Source organism: Trichechus manatus, unplaced genomic scaffold (assembly GCF_000243295.1).
Source record: "Trichechus manatus latirostris isolate Lorelei unplaced genomic scaffold, TriManLat1.0 scaffold00107, whole genome shotgun sequence".
NCBI classification, from domain to species: Eukaryota; Metazoa; Chordata; class Mammalia; order Sirenia; family Trichechidae; genus Trichechus; species Trichechus manatus.
Genome location: NW_004444043.1, coordinates 9,849,322 through 9,871,491, shown reverse-complemented (window position 1 = coordinate 9,871,491; position 22,170 = coordinate 9,849,322). Strand labels below are relative to the sequence as shown.

The 22,170-nt window shown below is 38.7% G+C and overlaps 1 protein-coding gene across 7 annotated transcripts in view; it reads right to left on the bottom strand.

Moving 5' to 3' along the window:
* The window catches only part of CEMIP2 (cell migration inducing hyaluronidase 2), a 98,074-nt gene that overhangs the window by 54,537 nt on the left and 21,367 nt on the right, over nt 1-22,170 (bottom strand). For 5 of the 7 annotated variants that reach the window (XR_002825151.1, XM_012557536.1, XM_023737760.1 and 2 more), the window contains exons 2-4: nt 11,464-11,806; nt 4,288-4,428; nt 2,803-3,364 (exon numbers count right to left, since the gene is read on the bottom strand). Coding sequence is in view for 6 of the 7 variants with exons in the window: in XM_012557536.1 (XP_012412990.1) it covers nt 2,803-3,364; nt 4,288-4,428; nt 11,464-11,794 (1,034 nt within the window). In the remaining variant the exon portion in view is untranslated. Of the gene's footprint in view, nt 1-2,802; nt 3,365-4,287; nt 4,429-11,463; nt 12,453-22,170 lie in introns of those variants that run through there. The other 2 variants (XM_023737761.1, XM_023737763.1) reach the window with 2 other exon arrangements.

The window sequence follows — 22,170 nt, the reverse complement described above, 5'->3', positions numbered from 1 at the left end:
CCACGTTGCTGCCAAGGCAAAAACCAAAACCAAAAAAACACTGGGTTAGAGGTTTCTTAACATTCTTAAATCAAAGCTATAAAATCACTATCCAAAAGATTTTTAACTTTCACATGCTATATATTTATATATTGAAAGCAATGTGGTTGAAAACGCCCTTTTACTTCTGTGATTCTACACATTCCAGTGACTTGCTCCAGCTTGTGGCCAAATCAAAGAGAAAGGACAATGACAAAAAGCCACAAAATTTACCTTAAGTTTCCTGGTTTAAAACATGAAAAGAAAAATGTTAATTTCCTACTCTAGAAAAAAATACCAAATGTAACCTATGCCAGACAGATGGTTGGATATGCACAGATAAAAGTTAGCCAAAGCATGCCTACACTCTTATAAATTCCACACCCGCCCCTGCTTGTATTATCTACTCTTTGGATGACAGGGCTTTATAGCTCTATTTATATCCCTTTAGACAACACAAAGATTCAAATGAAGAACGTCTCAACTTATTATCTCCTATTTGAGAAAGAGAGGCAGAATACCAGAGGCTTCTTTTATTTACCAGAACTGCCTCAGCAATTATAAGACAACATTCTATTCTATTGGCATTATCTCCAAAACACTTCTACTTCCCTCCTCCACTTGAGAAAAATTTCAATGCACGAGAACATTATCTTCAAAGGGGTATGTGTTTATGTACATTGGAGATAATGTCAATGCAGTGGAACATTGGCAAAGGATCACAACTCTTTAATTCCTCCCTCAAATCTGTAGCAAAATTTTAAAGGGAATTTTGAAACCAGTACGAAAAGAAATCAAAGAAGAAATTCAAACAAAATTTTCATAGCTCATGATACACAAGCCTAGAGACAATAACGGCATAATGAAACAAAATTTTATCCCTGGCATCACTGGATAATGAAATACAGTTATATCTCTAAATTTGAAAAGACCATGCTTCTACTTCTAGGTCTATAAATTATAGAAATATGTGTACATGTGCACCAAGAGATGGGTATAAAGAACATTTAGAGAAGCATTTTTTATAATAGGTACAAGTTGACAAAACAACCTAGATGTATAGCAGTAAATAAACTGTAATATATACATTCAATAGAAAATATATAGCAATGAAATGAGCAAGCACTACAGGCAACAACATGAGTGACACTCAATAACATAACATTGAGCAAAGAAACCAGATGCAAAATATTATATATTGTCTGGTTCCATTTTTATAAAGTTCAGAAACAGGCAAACCTAAACTTTAGTGTTCTCTCCAATTCAAGACAGCAGTTACCTTTGGTAAGTGGTGGAAGTGATCCGTGTATAGGAGGGGACAGAAAGGGGCTTCTGGGCCAATGTAAGTTCTATTTCTTGACCTGGGTGATGGCTACACATGTCACATTGTGACAGATCACTGAGCTCTACATTCTTGTTTTTATCTCTTTTCTGGATGTATATTATACTCCATAATAAAAAAATGTTTTAAAGACAGCTTGTCCCACACATACCTCTGAGGTTTTGTACATGCTGTTCCCTCTGTCTGGAACGCCCTCCTTCTCCACTGTACATAGAACAATCCTAAACTTCCTTCGGACCTCCTACCTTTGAGAAACTGCCAATGATTCCCTAGGCCAATTTAGGGCTCCTTCTGCTTATGTTCCCACTATAGCCTGCAGGAGAAGCAAGTATCACACTGTATGATCATCATCTATTTTAGGTCTCTTTTTATCCACTAAACTAAAGTCACTGAGGGCTCAGAGACGGTGTCCTTTCATCGAAGCATCTGTACTCTAGTAACCAGCACTTAGCATCTCCTAAATATTCCTGGGTAAATAAAAGGTATTTTAAAAACATTATGGACCCTTTTTTCTTCACTAATTTTTGTCTTTCTTCAGCATTTCTGTAGACAAAATTCAATTCCATCAATCTACCATCAAAGAAAAAATAACAACTAGATAATTTCAGCATGTGGGTTTTGAAGTCCTCTTATTTATCACGGTAGCTATTCCCTAACTTTACTAAGAATATTAAGCAGAATTAAAAATTCTGTTTTTTTAATTGAATATTGAGTCAACTTCTTCCACAGACTCAGGACTGACTGCAAGCAAAAGTCATGGTTAACTAGAATATGGCACAAGAATCATAAACGGGTTATTCCCTTCTCCTCTGAGTTAATTCTACTATCTGGATAGATTTCCTAGCCCTCTGACTTTTTCTTTCCTTGCACAGGCTGGGGGCTCTACAGATCTGCACCAATCACCTGTTCTGGAGCTGCTTGATTAATAAGTAGACTCAAATTAGCATGCAAAGGATTCGAAAGAAGAAAGAAAAAGAAAACTGTTTATTCCACCCCCCTGGACTTAATTTTAAGACAGGTTTTACATCTTAGCATGGAACTGTGCCCTAACCTTTCAACTCATAAATTGCCCCAATTAGCCTGAGTTTCATACTACCTTCAGAAAGTAATCAAAGGAGGAAGTATCTTCAGCGGTAAATTGTTCTTAAATTGCATGACTGCTCTGCAATATCACATTTCTGTTCTTAACTTTTCACAAGGCCGACATTATAGCCCACAAAGTACTTCATAAACCAAAGCCAAGATAAGAGCTTTTGTATCCCGTATCCTGGCCTCCAAGCCCATGTTTGAAAGCAAGAGGCAACCTGACCTACAGATTGTTGTAGCCACTCCGGCACCTGTGATATGATGTGATGTGTGCTATCATTCTCCTTTTCCATTTCCTCTCATATAGACATGGACTCAGTACACAGCTGGAAAAAAAAAAAAAAAGGTATGCCTACCTGTAGCTCAGTCCTTGGATCAGCTTACTTCCCAACCGGTCCTGGATCATCTGTATAGTTCCTTGTAAGAGGCTTTTGGCTGCTGAATCTCCAACAGCTATGGCAACAATTCGCCCTGGATCCTGGACTCTCAAGAATTCCTGAAGTCGCTTGCTCTCATTTTGGTATTCATGAGTATCAAACCTCACATTCTCCAAAATTTTGGCTGTGTTTTGGTCAATGACCCTCACATTGAGGCCCCGGGAAAAGTCCTTCTCGAAGGCATAGGACCCAAACGTCAAACCTGAGGAATGCAAAGTCCTCACCAACAACGTCCACGATGTCTTCCGTGCCCCGTGCAACTCCAGTGTCCCGCCAGCTTCCACACCAATAAACTTTTTGCCAAATGTTGGCATACTTTCACCTTCATCTGACTTGCCATACAAGGCAATTGTCGCTTTGGATTTATAGCGGCATTTTTCTGCTCCAATATGAAGCGCCCCACCATCCTTGATCAGGATGTAACGAGTCCTCAAAGTAATATTTCTGGATCCATCTTTATCATCTCCAAATACAAGCAGTCCTGCAGGGAACAACACTATTGTAAGCCAACTTCTAAAACATCTTTCTGACAGAAGTAGATTTCAGCTTAAGCGAGGCCAGGAAAAAAAAAAAAAATTTACTAAGCGTCTATTGAGAAAATTAAACTGGTTTCCAACACGTAGTAAAGAAAAAAAAAGATTTCATATCTCAACACATTAAAAAAGCACAAGTGTATAAATTTCAATCCACTTGAAATATAGGTTTTGAAGTCCTCCTACTTTTCACTGTAGACATTCTCTGACTTTACTAAGAACATTAAGCAGAAATGAAACTTGTTTTCTTAATTAAATATTGAGCCAACTACTTCCCCAGACTCAGGAGCATGTGAGGAAATCATGGTTAACTGGAATATGGCACAAGAACCATAAGTAGGTTATTTCCTTATTCACTTTGAAATGAATTTTCAATTCACTTTGAAGGTAAATTATTTCTAGAAAAAGATCTAAAAGCGTACAAATCTGAATCTCATTTTTATATATGTTAGCTCATGTTAACTCTCTCATCTCCATCAGTTGTAAAAAAAAAAAAAAAATCTAGCTATGAGATATCACCTTTCTAGAACTGTTTACTCATCAGGGCCTTGATGTGAGTGATTTCTAAGGCACTTCTAAGCTCTTGAATTCTCTGATTCTAACTTTGGAACTTTTCACATCTCTATAGTTAGAAAGGAAACCCTGGTGGCATAGTGTTAAGAGCTACAGCTGCTAACCAAAAGGTCGGCAGTTTGAATCCACCAGGCGCATATGAATCAGAATCGACACGACGGCAATGGGTTATAGTTAGAACGATACCACATCCTAAATGTTACTCGGTTGAAGAATAGTTTTCTGCATAAAGACCATCAAATGTCTCCCACACTAAAGAACAACCCTGCAGTCTCTACACACAGGAACCAGTACATACCTCCATCCTGAATGACTATAGAGTTCACTGTGACATCTGAGGTCAGACGAAGCATATCTCCCTCCTTGATAACAACTTGTTTTGTAGAATCTTGTCCTGGATCCCAGTTCCTGAGTCGGGGGTTTTGATCTGGGCAGTTCTCTATAATACAATGCAACACTGATGCCTCATCAGGTCCAACAAGATGCAAGAATACCTTTAGCTAAATCCAAACACTACCATCACTTAATGGAGATCTGCAAGTAACAGGCTGACATATTTTGATTTCCTGACATTAGAATGGAAATCCCATCCTGTCCCATCAAATCTTTTACTTCCTCAACACATAAAAAAGGTTTCACCACAATACTTGTTAAGTTGTTAGCATCTATGTTGGGTCAAACTTCACAGCGTAACAACGGAGTTCCTGTGAACCATCTACGCTGAAAACTAACCAACAAGAAGTCAGACTATGAATTGTCCTTGGAGTCACACTGGAAAGCTATTTTAGGAAAAGAAAAAAAAGTTCATGACACACTGGTAAATAACAAAAGAAAATTACTGAAACCCTGGGGGCATAATGGTTAAGAGCTATGGCTGCTCACCAAAGGTAGGCAGTTCGAATCCACCAGCTGCTCCTTGGAAACCCTATGGGGCAGTTCTACTCTGTCCTACAGGGTTGCTGAGTTGGAATCGACTCAACGGCAACGGGTTTGGTTTTTTGGGTAATATGTACACCAAAAACCAAACCCATTGCCATCAAGTTGATTCTGACTCATAGCGACCTTAGAGGACAGAGTAGAACTGCCCCGCAGAGTTTCCAAGGCGTGCCTGGTGGATTCGAACTGCCGACCTTTTGGTTAGCAGCCATAGTGGTTAATGCTACGCCACCAGACTACATATCAGGTCCTAGTAAAAGACATGCACAAGCACACCCGTACAAATTTTTAACAATGGCGGAAAGGTATGAATTTTTATTTCTTCTTTTCATTAGGCCAATTTTATTAGATTAAAAACTAAATTGTTTTTAAGCAGCAATAACAACAACAAGCTATCTGTGGGGATTTACGTGGCAGGGACTTCTTTGTAATTGAGATCATCGTTCAGGAAGACCATCTTGATACTTCAGGATCCACTTATCTGGGAAAGAGTAAAACAGGCAGGCATGGCAACAGCAGCAGATAAGGAGGACTACTGCAGAAGGATGGTTAACTGCACTTGATACACAGCGACCGAGTAAAGTCCAAGTATGTGCCAGGGCTTACCCAGGAAATAATGCACATAAATGCATATACATATGAAATAATAACTTTTATTAGAGAGAAGGAACTACCACCAAGTTATTCAAAGGAGAATCATGGGACGTATCTGGGAACAGGAAAGTTTTAAATAGGATAATAGGAATCTTTTTATTCTACAGTAAAAAAATCCATTCAACTGGAGAAGAGCTTCCTTCGGAAAGTGGCAAAAAGACCCACCACTTTAATTATTTCAGTAGAGTCTAGGGTAAGGTTCTTAACCTGCAGAGCATGGACCCTTTTATGTTTCAACATAATTTGTTTCCTTTGTAGTCCTGGGTACTGTTTTATGCATTTAAAAAACATCATTCTGGTTGAACTATAGGCTTCAATAGATGGCCACAGAAAAGGCTGAAACCCCAAGAAGCAGTAGTATCAAACCCAGCCCTGGAAACAGTCCCAGGGAAGAATGGAGTGACTTCTCAACTTCCTTCCTACATAGAATGAAATTATGAAGTAGATGATAATAGGATGCATGTAGTATGCCACCTCTTTGCTTTCAAAGGCAGAGGCGGATAAATATCGCTACCTTGAAGCATGTACACTTTCCCAACAAAACCGAAAGAGGCAAGTGGCCAAAGAAGTGACTTCTCATTTTCAGAAATGGGGAAACTGCAGATTAGAGAAGCCAAACCCAAGATTACTCAGCAAGCTAAGTGATACGGAGGTTCCTCCTTTGCAAAATGAGGCTCTTTACTTGTAGCATTCCTTTTACAGAATTCGAATTTGCCTCCTGAGTAGGTGAGGATGAAAACATAAAATAATTCTGCATTGCCACAGCTCTTTAATGCACGAGACCTTTGGTTTTGGCCATAATTAGCTATAGATTCTGCCATAATTTGGAAGAGAAGAGGGAAATTCGTTCTTTCAGTTTTAACTAGTTAATGACCAAGTATTTATTGAGGATGAATTTATCCACTTTGTACTAGGTGTGGTAAATTTTTTAAATTACAGAATGAAATGCATAGAGACAAAAGTTTATTAGTGGTTACCAGGGGCTGAGAGGAGGGGTGAGTGGGGCGATACTGCTGAAGGGCTACTGAGTTTCTAATTGGGGTAATGGATAGTGGCGATGGTTGAACAACTTGGTGAATGTAATAAATGTCACCGAATTTTGCACTTAAAAATGGCTAAAATGGGAATTTTTTTTTTTTAAGAGGTTAAAGAGTTTATTCAGCTGATGCAGATCAGGGAGCACCCGCAGAGCAGGTAGCTCTAAGAAAGGTAGGGTTGGAGTTTTGTATGGCGAGGAGAAGACAGAAGTACACATCCTTTAGTCTGGCTCAGGTTGTAATTTTCTTCATCTCTAATTGCTGCAAAAATTGTGATTGGACTGGTTGGAAATTAATCTGGTTTTTGTTCCTCTTGGCCTAGGATTGTTGGTGCAATCCTATTCTGGCAACTCTCTGAACAATTCTTTCTGAGTACTGTTTTTTTGCAAGCCTTGCTGTTTGTCAAGATTCAGGGGAGGAGGAGGTAGCAAAAATGGTGGGGGTAGCGTAGGGAAGAAAGTAATCAAGGTTGAAGCATGGGAAGCTAGAGACTCTATTATTTCTCTTTTAATCCATTTACAGCATCCTCTTTTTACATTCACACAGTCGAAAGAAGAGAGAACTTGACCCTCTAATTCCACATCTCAGCAATTCTACTTATTTTCTTTCTTTCCTCCCTCCTTTCCTTCCTTTTAAAAACTGTGTAAACTTGTGCAAGGTGCTGCTTCTCTCTGTACCTCAACTTTCACAGTTGGAAAATGTGGATGCAATTCCTACCCAATGGGATTATCACAAGGATTTATGAGCTGATATGTGATATTATTTCAATAAATGTAGTAAGGAACATGCATCTCTCTGGACCTCCTCCCCTTCATTATCATGATCCCTTGGAGTATAAAGTTAATGCAGGGGAGAAAAGGAAACTCTGGATCACAAATTCCCAGGGCAGATGATCTCAAAATCTTTATCAAGACATTGAAGCGTGTAATGGGATCTCAAATTCATTGCCAAATCTTTTTATGTTGCCTTCTAATACGGCCCCACTCTTCTTTATTACCATAACTACACACAACCCATAATGCTTGAGACAAAAAGTGCCATGATCAAATTTTCCTTCTTCATACTTACGTTGTACCAAAAAAAAAAAAAAGTTGATTCGATTCTAACGCATAGTGACCATGAGGCCCATAGCACTCCCGTCATCTTGAATAATAAGCTAGGGGTGGTGCCTGCCATCCTATGTGATATAAGAACTAACTCCTTGCATGTAAGCTATCTCCATATTAGGTGTCTTAGTCATCTAGTGACATTCCACCCTTTGGCCAAAAAGGGAAATGTTTTGTTATATATATTTTACCATAATAAAATTTATACATATATATATATAAATATATATATATATGGGGCCCTGGTGACACAGTGGTTTAGAGCTTGGCTGCTAACCAAAAGGTCAGCAGTCGAATCCACCAGCCACTCCTTGGAAACCCTATAGGGCAGTTCTACTCTGTCCTATAGGGTCACTATAAGTTGGAATTGACTCAACAGCAATGGGTTTGATAGATAGATAGATAGGTACGTAGGTAGATAGACAGGTAGAAAGACAGATAGACAGTTAGATAGATAGATAGTGAGCTCACAGCCCTCAGAGCTAACAATCAATCTAGTCTTGAATAAAAAGCCACCATGTATGAAATAAGTAAATACTGAACAATATGGTAGTTAATCTACGCAAAAGAGCTCATAGAAAACAGGAATGTGGCTGGAGTAACTGAGGTGGCTCCATGCAAGAGGTGACACTAGTCCTGGCCCCTTAAAGGACTGATAATATTTAAATATAGAGGAGCATGGGAGAGGAGGGTAAGAATACTAGTAATACAAGTATCCCTTGCTACCCAAGTCCATTGATTTCCTCAGTTAGAATAGCTAGGGGTAGCCGTATTTTAAGTAAGCATAGGTAGGAATAAGCAAGATGTTTTGGAACCAGATGAAGAAATATTTTTCATCAAGATGGAAAGTACATGTTAGGGGATAAAATGAGAAAAAGTAGAGAGACTGGGTGGGACAAAGGTATTATATACAGAAAAAAAAAATTGATTCCTTATTCTGAACTTGCATAACACTAATGCAAACATGGTCCCGTTTCTAAACCCTAATGATGCTCTAGGCTTATGCTTTCTCTTTGAGGTGATAGTAACTACAGTTAAAATTAGTCTTGCTATTTAAGTCCTTGACAATTATCTTCATGGAATTAATTTTTCTCAAAGCAAATTAATTCCTGTTGATAATTATTTTGATGAATCAATTGTCATCATTTTTATACTAAGAATAAAACTTAAACTTTCATTCCCATCTAAAAAACAAGAAATCTCTTGAAGTTGTTCTAGTTGAATACTAAGGATTTCTTGACTTTTTCTTCTACTTTCTTCTCTGCCCATAAAGCATCTAGCTGGAATTCTCCATGGTGTTCCAACAGGAGCAAATGTACGCTCCACATAATAAGCACTATACCCAACTACAGGGAAGGAAATCCAGTCTTTTGAGATCTAGAGTCTACAACAATAGTTAAATAATTCTTCTAACTTACTTATAATTATTTTCCAGAAGGGCATGCTTCTTTAGAACCATCAACAAAAATTCCAGTGTATTTCTTTCAGGTAAAGTACACTTAATGTGAAAATGTGACCTGCACAAAGCACTGAAAAAATTGCTAAGCCTGCCCCATCTTCCTGGCTACCCACTTGTGAAATTAAGAGCAGTGGGTGCTTCATCAAAGTTATGTAACAGCAATAACCACAGTGAGGCTGATCCTGAAATATTTCAGCATACCAGATTTTTCCACTTATATTCTGCACTTATAGTGCCAAAATGTGAAACTAAAAAATGTTGATTCAAGGAACCACATCAGCAATTCAATGTTTTAGACGGAATATGAAAATGCCAATAAAAGCAATAAAAGCCACAGCTTTCAGTTCTGATTTCCCACAAGCCTAGCATCCCTTTATAGCAGATTAGTTGGAAAGAATGAATCAGCACCACTGGACTTAGTTATTCTGCTAAGGGAAGGAGAGAGGAAGCCAATACTATCTGTAATACAACACAATGTTAGAGTTCATAATGTGGTCTATTACTTGGTCAGTTGTGAGGTCACAACTGGACCAATAAACAACATCACGATAAATGGAGAAAACACTGAAGTTGTCAAGGATTTCTTTTTAACTTGGATCCTCAATCAATGCCCATGGAAGCAGCAATCAAGAAATCAATGTATTGCATTGGGCAAAACTGCTACAAAAGACCTATTCAAAGTGTTGAGAAGGAAAGATGTCACCTTGAGGACTAAGGTGAGCCTGACCCAAACCATGGTGTTTTCAATGACCTCATATGCATGCAAAAGCTGGACAATGAAGAAGGAAGACTGAAGAAGAATCGATGCATCTGAATTCTGGTGTTGGCAAAGAAGAATACTGAATATACTACGGATTGCCAGAAGAACGAACAAATCTGTCTTGGAAGAAGTAGAGCCAGAATGCTCCTTAGAAGCGAGGATGGCAAGACTTCATCTCAAGTACTTTGGACATGTTATCAAGAGGGACCAGTCCCTGGAGAAAGACATCATGCTTGGTAACAACAGAGGGTCAACAAAAAAGAGGAAAACCCTCAAAGAGATGGATTGACAAAGCGGCTGCAACAATGGGCTTAAACATAGCAACAATTGTGAGGATAGCGCAGGACTAGGCAATGTTTCGTTCTGTTGTACATAGGGTTGCTGTTAGAACCGACTTGATGCCACCTAACAACAAACCTTAGTCAACGGTGATGTTGACACTGACATCTCTCTTACTTGAGGTCAATCTTTTAGAAATAATGACACTACCTCCCAGGACCCAAATATCTATGAAATGCCTAAAGTATTCATGAGAATGAAACAGAATAATACTCGTAAAAGTTTCATAAATGGTAAATTCATTCTCAAATGTTATTTCAGTTTAAAGAAGCATCCAATTCTACAAAGATCTGTTGTAGACTTTGTTTGAAAAAAAAAAAAAATGGTACCCAACCCAGGTTGCTAAGGTCTGCTTCTCTCTTCCACAGCCTTGAGCCCTCTGATTTTTGGACAGATGTATAGGATACTTTTATGAGGCAACTGTTCGGTGGTATTACATTGGGGCTGACTGACAACAAACTTCTTCAGAACCATTCAAAGTATTGATATATCACCAACCTGAAAAGCAAGTACCTTTTAAGACATCAAAACCTCCTTACATGATGTGCAACTAAGGTGATGAGCAATTTTTAGACAAACATATCAGAACTTACATATCTTAATGAATGCTTTCCTTCAAGGAGATACACTGCTACTCAAAAATACTTGAGTTTCTCTTTTGGGCCAGTCTTCAGGGCCAGTTTCAAACCACAGTAGACAAATCTTATTATTTTTAATCAATTATCCTTTAAAAAACCAAATCTAGTTTGTCACTACATTTATGGAAAAAAAAATTTTTTTTTTTGGCAATTTAAAAACCATATCTACCACAAAGGATAAAATTTTGGTAACAGAAGAATTCAGTAAACAGTCTTAAAAGCATTTCTAAAAGAGATGTTCCAAGACCTTTTTGAGCACTGGGACAAAGTCACAAAATGGGAAGGGCTAGCAATCCTTTCATCTTATAATTTCCAGTGGTTTCCTTTAACAATTGATCTCATTCAAAAGAAGTTACACCACATATAACCTAATTGTAAATTGGTTAGCTAGAACCAACTTAAAGGATAACGGATAAAAAAAAAAATGTACCCTACTATTTCCTCTCCTCTTATAATATAGTCTATATGCACACGTGCATACGCATACACATACACATACACACACACACACACACACACACACGCACACACACACACACACTTACCATCTGGAGCATATTTTGAGGATATTCCTAAAATGATTGCAAGTGCAACAAAAAATGAGAAACTAGTAATAGCAAAGCAAATGAAAGTATTTTTGTGTCTCTTCTGCTTTCGGTTTTCTCCTTGGGCTCGCTGTTCTTCGTGTGAGAGTGCAAAGGTTGCCCGGGCTTCCTGTCTGATGGAGGTAAATTTGGCTGAAGCTTGGCTCTTTGGAGGAGGAGGGGGACGCAGTGGGACGACCCTCCCTGGAACGTAACCAGATGAGCGATGGCTGTTCCCATTCTGAGGTTGTAGGAAAGCAGGGGAGTATCCCCTGGAATTAGTGGCATACATGATACACTGTCACTGCAAAAAGAAGAAAATTTAACATTCAGAAAGGGGTGAATTGTAATGACATTTTAAGAAATAAAATCAGCATATACCAGTGCCAGTTGCCATAGAATTAATGCTGACATTGTTTCAAACACAAGTGAGAGTATCAGAATAGAACAGTGCTGAGTTTTAGAAAGTAGATCACCAGGGCCTTTCTTCCACGATGCCTCTGGATGGACTCAAAACCTCCAACCTTTCATTTAGCAGCTGAGCATGTTCACTGTTTACACTGCCCAAGGATTCCTAAGTCATTGTATATCCCTGATACAACAAACTATGTTGAAAATCACCTTGACTTATCATCTCCTAACGCCACTTCATCTCAACTCTAGCTTCACATTATAATCACCTGCTGGTGCCATATCTCAAAACATTTAAATTAGAATCTTAGAGCCTGGGATGCAAACATGAGTATCATTTAAATTCAACCACAGGGATCCTAGTGAGTACCTAGGTTGAGAACCACTGTTCTATGCTGATTGGTCCACTGTTTACTGTGCATAAGAGTAAGAATTGATGTCTTTGAATTATGCTGTTGGCGAAGAAGAATACTGAATATACCATGACTGCCAGAAGAATAAACAAATCTGCCTTGGAAGAAATACAGCCAGAATGCTCCTTAGAAGGGAGGATGATGAGACTTCATCTTAGGTACTTTGGACATGTTATCAGGAGGGCTCCGTCCCTGGAGAAGGACATCATGCTTGGTAGAGTGTCAGCGAAAAAGAGGAAGACCCTCACCGAGATGGACTAGCACAGTGGCTGCAATAGCGGGCTTGAGTATAAAAATGATTGTGAGGATGGCGCAGGATGGGGCAGTGTTTCGTTCTGTTGTATGAAAGCTATGAATCACTTGGTGAAGCTTGTTAAAAATGTAGATTCCTGGACTCTTTCCCACACCCACAATGACTCTGACTCATTTGGTATAAAAAGTGCTCTGGCTCTGAACTTTACATTTTGTGTTGTTGATTTGTGAGTTAGGAGATCCCATGTGTTAACAGAGCAGAACTGCTCCATAGGGTTTTCTTGGCTGTAATCTTTACAGAAGTAGAGCGCCAGGCCTGTTTCTTCCGTGGTGACGCTGGATGGATTCAAACCACCAACCTTTAGGTTACCAGCTGAGCACAAACCATTTGCACCACCCAGGGACCTTGACTTTGTATTTTTAAAACATATCTTGGTGACATCAATGCAGGTAGTCACATTTTGAGAACCTGTATTTAATCTTTTCAGATTAAAGCTAAAGCTCATGTGTCATCTGAGGACCACAAGGTGATACTAAAAAGTTCCAATAAATAAGCATTCATGTTTAAGTGTTTACCTTCCCCACTAGATATATTTCTAGGTTAAGTAATTTAAGTTTTTCTATATGTGTTATCACATACCCACAGACTATGTGCTCATTTGCTGAGAAAGTTTTAAAGTCTATATTATCTCTTCAAATCCTCGAATTTTGTTTGAAAAACAGTAGGCATTCAAATATTTTTTTTAAAAAGCTAACACTTACAAAGCACTTACTGCCAGACATTCTTCTAAACACCTTACATGTATTATCTTAATATACTTAATACAAATAGATCTATGAGCAGGTACTCTTATCCTCATTTTACACCTCAGGAAAACTGAGGTCTAGAAAGGTTAATTAACTTCCTCAACGGTCACACAGCTAGTATAAGGGAGAACCAAGACTTGAAATGGGATATTTTAATGCTAGAGTTCAGTTACACTAATGTATATTTCAAAAACAACTGACAGGCAATCACATCAAGGAATGAATTTTGTACAGGTGTCATTGGAAGTGTGCGGAGTCTCAAAGGGCATAATTAATCTCTCAGGAATTCTTCCTGTAGGACTTTACTACACTACACATGACTCTTTATTTAAGGGAAGCTAAAACAAAAAAAGGGAAGTTTGTGGGGTGGAGCGGGGGACGGGTGTTCTTTATAGTAAGCACTTATAAGTATAAAGCACTGGATTTTGAATGAAACCTTACTCTGAGTTGGCCAAGACAAAAAGAGAGAGAGTGGCAGAGAAGGGGGTGGGGAGAAGGAAAGGAAGCGAAAGAAGTACTACACCATACCATGTTCTCACTGCAATGACTGTGGATAAATAAAGTGCACTCAGTGGCTTCAGAAACATGATGTTCAACCTCTTCTGTTACTTCCCTTCCTTAACAACTAAAGCATCTCAGAGTCACCTGACTTCATTCAAGACTCTTATAATTAATCTCCCTCATCTTCTGCCAAAACAATGAATGCCATTCTAGTCAGAGGGCTACGTCCAAATTGCTCTGAACTACGGCAAAGCCATTAAACACAAAACACAGTCGTTAGAGAATTCACAAATACGCCTTCCCAGGATCCAAAGGATCTGGAAATTAACGGAGACAGAAAGGGAATCCAATTAGGAATTGAGGCTGATTTTACATGGGGCAAAGAACACGCTCAGAGTCAGTGTGTCTGTCAAAAACAGTTGATTTGTGCGTTCTGATTTTAAGCTGGATCAAGAAACCTGAACAAAAGTAATTATTTAGATGAAGCTTAATCTTCATGACAAAGGGAAAACATAATTCAAGGTGCTGTTGAAGAAACTGCTGCATGTGCCAAGCAGCAGAACAAAATAATGGATACCTCCTGCTGGAACAAATCAGAGAGTACTGTATAACAGAGAGCCCTTTATGATCCTCCATTAACAAAGAAGAGACTCAACTAGACAGTCTTGAGTGCCAGGCTCACCAGAGTGGGAGGGGAATCACAGCTGTAATCAGCTCTGAAAGGGAATGGGGATCTTTTGTTTCTGAGGTTGCCATCATCTGATGCTTCATTGTTTCAGGGTAAGAAAAGTTGTTATTACTTAACAGACTGGAGGGCCCTTTTGTGGGAGGATAATGGGTCTCCAGATGTACCCACAATAAAATAAAAGGCAGTGAGAGGCTAAATGAAGTCACCAGCCCACTGGGAATAATCTGTGCCTTCACGTTCACAAAATGGTATCCTAATGTGAAAATTAAGATGGCATCTGCCACAAACTAAAACTGTCAATAAATGAGAATTATCATAGTTGTGTTTTCCCCATAACCCTTCTGCGAAACTATATATAATGTGTGTTCTAAATCCGGTAGCTCCACTTTACTGAAAGACACGTAAATTCATAAGCAGCAAATAAAATCATTCTTTTCCCAATAAATAGTACATTATTGCTACCAAATCTTAGAATAAAATAACAACAAAAACATATTTTAAGCATTTTTCCCTCTCAATTTAGTAAGATTTTTAAAGATGTAAGATACAAATACACTGCCGTAGGATTTCACTTTATGTTTATAGATTTATTTTAGGAGTAGTAGTATGAATCAATTATTTAAAAAATATATTGATTGCTAGTTATAGGTCTAAAACATTCATGTAAAAATTACATTGAAATTTCATCCATTCAATAAGCAACTGTGTGCTCCTGCAGTCATTAGAGGATTGTGGTAGGAATTATGGGGGATGGACAGAAATATACAGGGTCTCCAAGAAATGCAATCAATAAATTCAATTTTAAATCACTTGTTTGGAAGGCAAAGTGAAGTTGAACAAGGAAATAATGTTAAAATGGTGGTCAGCTTCCCAGGCTACCTCAACCATGGCTGTTTTAATTCATAAAATTTAAGGTCTTATGAAGTAAAGCATTAGCTTGAGCTTGGGATCCTGAGAACAAAGGAAGGCCCTAACAGAGGAAAGGGGATGAAGAGTTTCCTCTGGCTTTCAAGGCTTCAAGGCAAGGATTACACTCGTTGCCATTCCAGTTGATTCCGACTCATAGCGACCCTACAGAACAGAGTAGAACTGCCCTACAGAGTTTCCAAGGCTGTAATCTTTATGGAAGCAGACTGTCACATCTTTCTCCCACGGAGCAGCTGGTGAGTTTGAACTGCCAACCTTTCAGTTAGCAGCTGAGCACCTAACTACTGTGCCCCACCAGGACTCCTTAACAGAGCATATCCTACGGCCATCTAGTCAATTCTGACTCATACTGACCCCACAGGGTTTCCAAAGTTGTAAACCTCTATGGAAGCTGACTGTCGCATCTTTCTCCCACGGAGCCACTGGCGGTTTTCAGTTAGCAGTTAGTCGCTTTAACTACTGCACCACTAGGGCTCCACAGGAGAGCATTAGGCACCATTTAGAAAATTCTACTGCAGACCAATATTTTTAATTAATATGTTGTTAATTTGTTTGTATTACATGCCATTTTTTAAAGGGTTGTATTTCTAGTGGAAAGCACATACTACACAGAAAGAGCACACCAGAATTATATGATCCATTTTTGGGCCATCACAATCTGTGTGACTATCCTCTACTCTAACAGCAGTCTATGATAGCCCCTAAAATAAGACAGATTATCCAAAATGGGGGATAATCCATGTCGCTCGTATTGAACCTGGAAATGTGCTCCACAGAGTCCTTAAAGCATAATTTTTGTTCTTTAGCTGTTCCTTGAGAGGAAGTATTTTGTATTTCCTGGATGCTAAAGAATGGCAGCCAAAAGGCTTAGTTATATAGAAATAAACAAATACATAAAACAAGTGGGGAATTAAAAATTTGCACAGCTAATTCACGCAAATAATGAAAGTAGATAATTAAAGAATATGAGAACATCATATTGACTTAAAGATGTATATACAAAGGCTGAAAAAAAGCAAGCATTTGAAACCTAGTACTTTTGTGAAATTCTCAGCTGCCCCTATTTAAAAAAATACAGCTTAAAAACTTACTGTTATTTTCAATAAAATTCTTCTCTTGGGGAAAAAACAAAACAAAAAAAGTGTATTACCTAAAACGACAGCTGAAGGGGCTTGTAAGAGCATTCCATTAACTTCTTTGGTAATAAATTACAGTTAAATAATCACAAAAAGTAATTTATTTTGAAATTTTAATAACATTAAGAAGGTCATGCTTTTTTTGACTTATAAAAAGGAGCATGATTTTAGGAAAACTGAGATACTCTCATCTAAAGTTTTTAAACACTGTAGTACTACCTCATCCATGAAGCCTTCTCAGGATTCCACAACAAGTTCGTTTTTCTGCTCTTCCCTGTACTCAGTTTAAAACTCTTATAGGTGGCTCTAGACTCTCTGTTAACCCAGAATTAAAATCATTCCCAAAGCCTACTCTTCAGACAAAGATTAGACTGGGCTATAAAACATAAAATAATACTCGTAAAAAGTGTGCCTCTTAGTTCAATCAGATACATGAGACCAAACACACGGCCCCTGCCCAGAGGCAGGATGAGAAGGCAGGAAGGGGCAGAAACTGGTTGAATGGATACAAGAAACCCAGGGTGGATAGGGGGAGTGTGCTGTCACATTCCAGGAATTGCAACTAATATCACATAACAATATACATATAAATTTTTGTATGAGAAATTAACTTGAGCTGTAAACTTTCATTTAAAGCACAATAAAAAAAAAGAAAAGAAAAGAAAGCACACACACACACCAACTCTTATAGGGTTGTCTTGCTGTTTGCTTTCTGTTTCAGTCAATGTATGCACTTGTCCATCTCCTGAGGTAGACTCTAGGCTTCTGGAAATCACAGAGATGCCTCACTCATCTTTGTGTTGTCACAGAACCTAACACATTGTAGGTATTCAGTACGTGTTAGTTGAATTTAAATCACATTATTCCTCGGTGTAGAGTCTCTGGGTGGTGCAAACGGTTAACACTCTCAGTTACTAACCAAAAGGTTACAGGTTCCAGTCCATCCAGAGGCACCTCGGAATAAAGTCCTGGTGATCTACTTCCAAAGTTATTCTGACACACGTGGGGTCGCCAGGAGTTAGAATTGATTTGATAACTACTGGTTATTCCTCTGTGTAACACACATACATGCAAAAGTTGGAATTTCCCACTTAATGCTTCTTCAACATCTGTGGCTCTGGGAAATTTATCTAATCTCTCTGTATTAATTTCCCTGAGTTGGCAGAAATTTAGAACATTTAATACTTCAAGCAAATAAAGTTAATGCATTCATTTTTACAAAATGTAATCCTAGTACAAAATCTAGTACGTGTGATTAAAAGGTATTAACTTCAAATAGGAACTCTAAAGAAGAGCAGCAAACTCTCTACACAAGCTCATCCTTTCACAATATTTTGTAATAGTTTTAACAATACACTATGAAATGCAGGAGGCACATATGAACAAGGGAAACGTTACACTCTATATTGTTATACTGACAGCCAATAAATGCTGTGATCAAAGGGAAAGTCTTAATACAGCAGAAATTAAAAACTAATAAGAGCTCTTAAAAAGGGCAGTAGGATAGACAGATTTTAACATTTTTTCATCTACTGAGATGTTAATAGATGAGACAAATGTACTACCACACCTGCTTATCATCTACGTGGTAGCTGAGGACACTTGCTGGGTAGGCTGTATCACCAGAGCCCCCATCCAGCCTTTCCAACCCAGTGCAGAGGAAGGCCCTCTGGCCAGCGCTGTGACATACACCTTGGCCCCATCATATTTAATATCCAATGAAAATGCAATACTTTTGACTCATTTACACTCTTTTAAATCCTGCCTACAGTTTTTATGAGAACTTATTTTTTAATGGAAAGTTCAGGCCTGTAGGAACAGCCAAGGAGCTGGCACTATCTAACGAAGTCTTATGGCTTTTTTGATCAAGAACATAATTCTTAAAACATGTATCCAAACCTAAGGGTCAAGTCTACAAATTACATTCTTTGCTTTCCAAGATTTTCAGTACAACTGGCCAAAATTTTCCTTTTATTAAGATCTTGGAAGATCTTTATAGCCCACTAACTATGGTATACCCATTCATAGCAAAAAGTAAAACACACCAGGAAAGAGATGTTCATGAATTATCATGAAAATAAATTATAGATCTTACTATAACTTTCGTTATTAGTAATTTCTGATCTAATAAAATCTTTAACCAGCTCCTAACTCTTGAACTTTCAATTAATGATTCCATAACTTAACCTTCTACTTTTAGAAGAAAGACACAATGAAGAGTAATTTTCAGAAGGTTTCTGGGGGAGTAGGGATTCCCAGCCAATGCACCTCATGCGCCACCCGTCTGACAGTGGAGGCTTGCTATTGCTGTGATGCTGAACAGGTTTTAGTGCAGCTTCCAGACTAAGATGGACTAGGAAGAAAGGCCTGGCAATCTACTTCCAAAAATCAGCCAGTGAAAACCCTACGAATCACAACGGTCCAATCTGCAACCAAGCATGGGGACGACACAGGACTAGGCAGCACTTTGTTCCATTGTGTATAGTGTCACCATGAGTTGCAGGCCAACTCAAAGGCAGACAACAACAGGGTGTTTAGTTTAGTTTTTTCTTAGATTCAGACTATGTCTAGAGTTGATAAACACTGGGATCAATACCTCGATCTTACAAAACTGTTCAGTAAGAAATACTTAGCAACGCTGACTTTTACGCCCTTTTATTACAAATTGTCAAACAAATATTTAAGTGTGATCAACATTCTTATGAAAATTGGACACCAAATACATAATTCAATGATGTTCAAGAACAAAAGTTGACATACAGAGAGTTTCTAGAGGGAAAAAATCTTTTATACATAATTTACAGGAATACATTTTATTATCGATTCTATTCCCAGAGCAAACAGGCTAATTACATTTTTCTAAAACAACCACTGCAAAGAAAGTCAGCATAATTGCTAGATCTACACATCTAGCTATGAGGAGAAAATCCATAGATGGCTGAAACAATTAAGTCTAATTTCATTTAGAGGTTTGCTTAACTCTATGTAAAGACATTCCCAAAGAATCCAACACCTGAGACCTCTAAAAGGTCACAGTGCTGAACAGGCACATTCTCCGTTCTGACCTGGCAATTGTCATAGCCCTTTTGTCCTTTCTTTGAACTCTCAAAATCATTATGAGTCACAATCACCTGCAATTGTCTGGCATGTTCCCAAGAAACAAGAAACTGCACAGAGTTAGTTCACTTACACTGATCCTGGTTCACATTTATTGTACCCAAGCCAATGTTTAGAAGTAAGGGTATGCACCAAGCCTTAATAAAAAATCTTGTCCTATAAAGTGAGATGATAGAGACTGAGAAACTTTAATTATATTCCCCTACCTTCTTTCTCTACTTTGTCAATTTAGACACATATGATAAATGATATTCCCCAAAATTAAGCTATTATACATAAACACTGTTATTCACCAGACGTCTAGTTTGGTGTGAAGTATTGTTCACTTTATGTCCTCCCTGAAAAGTAACTCCCCCAACTGACTGAAATCAAATATAATGCAAAGAAATGATAATAAGGAACACTAAAAGCATCGAATTCTAAAAAAAACAAAATTTACTAAATATTTACTAAAAAAAAATTTATACTAAGCATGTCATTGGAATAAGTATTATTTAAAATTAGAAGACACTTGTTGTTTCCTGCTTAGAAATTCACTTTTCAGTTAAGCTGTACTCTCTGCTAAAAAACGATTAGCTAATTTTAGTTAAGAAATAGTAAATCTCTGAAAAACAAAAATTAACTAAAAATACTACAAGTTTGCTTATCTTGAAAAAAACAAAACTGAGGGCAGAGCCAATGCAGTGCTATAGACAGAAGTACCATGCTGTCCCTCTACAGCAAAGACCCAAAAAACTAAGTAAAACAGAGACAAACATCAATCCTGGAACCCTAAGTGTCAAATGAAGAGATAAAGAACTCAGCCAAGCACTGAATGGAATTAGAAACTGACAGAGAACAGAGAGTGAGGAGAGATACCTGGGGAGGTCCCCTATCAGCTAACACAGCACGGATTCGCCATCTTGGACTGCAGTCGGAAATCGGCGGACAGGGAGTACGGGAAAGCAGCTTCATGGAGCTCCCAGCAGGAGACAGAGCACCGGGTAACCAGCAACATATGCTTTCTCACCCCCCATCCCTCTTACCCTTGCTCAAGCTCCTCTGCTTCCCACCGGCCACAGTCTCTTGACCAGGAGGCACTGGCTTCCGCCCTGTGCCACTTGGATTCACCCTGCCTAAGCTGGCCAGCTCCCTGAGTGTCATTTGTTTGTTGCTAGTGCTCCTTTCTTCTGCTTCTTTTGGTTTCTTCCGTGCCTCTCACCACCTCCTCCTCCTCTCTGAAACATCTGGCTCTGTGTGCAATCTTTGCTTCTTCTTGAAAGGTTGTGAAGTGCCGCTCAACTGGACAACTGCTTTCCCGGCCCGTGCAGCTACGCTGGTGGAATCCTCGGGGCTTTTTGTTTTGTTTTGTTTTGCTTGTTTCTTTTCGTGGCTTGGGAGTCACTTCTAGTCGGGCTGTACTGCGCAGCTTAGGAGACACTCCCCCAGTCTGCATAGCCATGCCAGTGGGATCCCTGGGGGGCATTTTCTTTTCTCTTTTCCTTTTTGGTTTTCTTCATTTCTCAGTTTCTTATCTATATATACTTACCTTCTTTTCCTGTTTCCTGAATACCTGGTGCTGTATGATAGCTCCACCCTTTCTAGCCAGGCTGTACTTAATGGCCTGGGAACCACTTCCCCAGTATTTGCAGCTGCACCAGTGGGATCCCTGGTGGCTTTTCTTTTTCAAACTTTATTTTTTCTTTTCCCTTTTTCTTCTTTTCCTTTTTGTTTTTCTACATTTCTCAGTTTCTCATCTCTCTACTCCAACGGCAAGCTCCCTTAGTACTCTTTTTGTTTTTGTTTTTTTTTTTTGGCCCCTATTTCTTTCTCCTCTCTGTCCTCTTTCTCAAATTCAACTTCGCTCCACACATCACAATCTCTCCCCTACTTCCAGCCTACCTGCACCATGTGCTGAACATCACACTCCCAAGCAGCACAGGCATGGCCTACTGGAACCTGCCCTGCAGTGATTCCTAGCCCACCCCATCGGCTCTAGTAAGAGCCACAAACAACCCATTCCAGACCTGCCGCTTCAACTGGACCTGTCCTGCTGCACCACAGCTGAGCAACTGACCCTGCCCACTGGACAAGGAGGTGAAAAGTATTCTGCCCACAGACGAGCAAACAACAAAGAATGCACAGCCCACCTGCTCAAATATAACCAAATAAAACAAAAAAGCAGGATGAAACAAACAAATCTACAATCAATAAACAAAGAAAATAACTACTGCATGTCCCGAAGACAGCAGACAATATCAAAACATAAAAAAATAGGACAGGATGGTTCCAGTAGGAGTCCAAAATAAAACACCAGATCACTTTCCAGTAGAAGAAGAGGCACTAGAACTACCTGATAGGGAATTCAAATCTCTAATATTCAGAGCTATTCAAGAGTTGAAGCAAAAAGCAGACAAAAATGAGGAAAAAATAGACA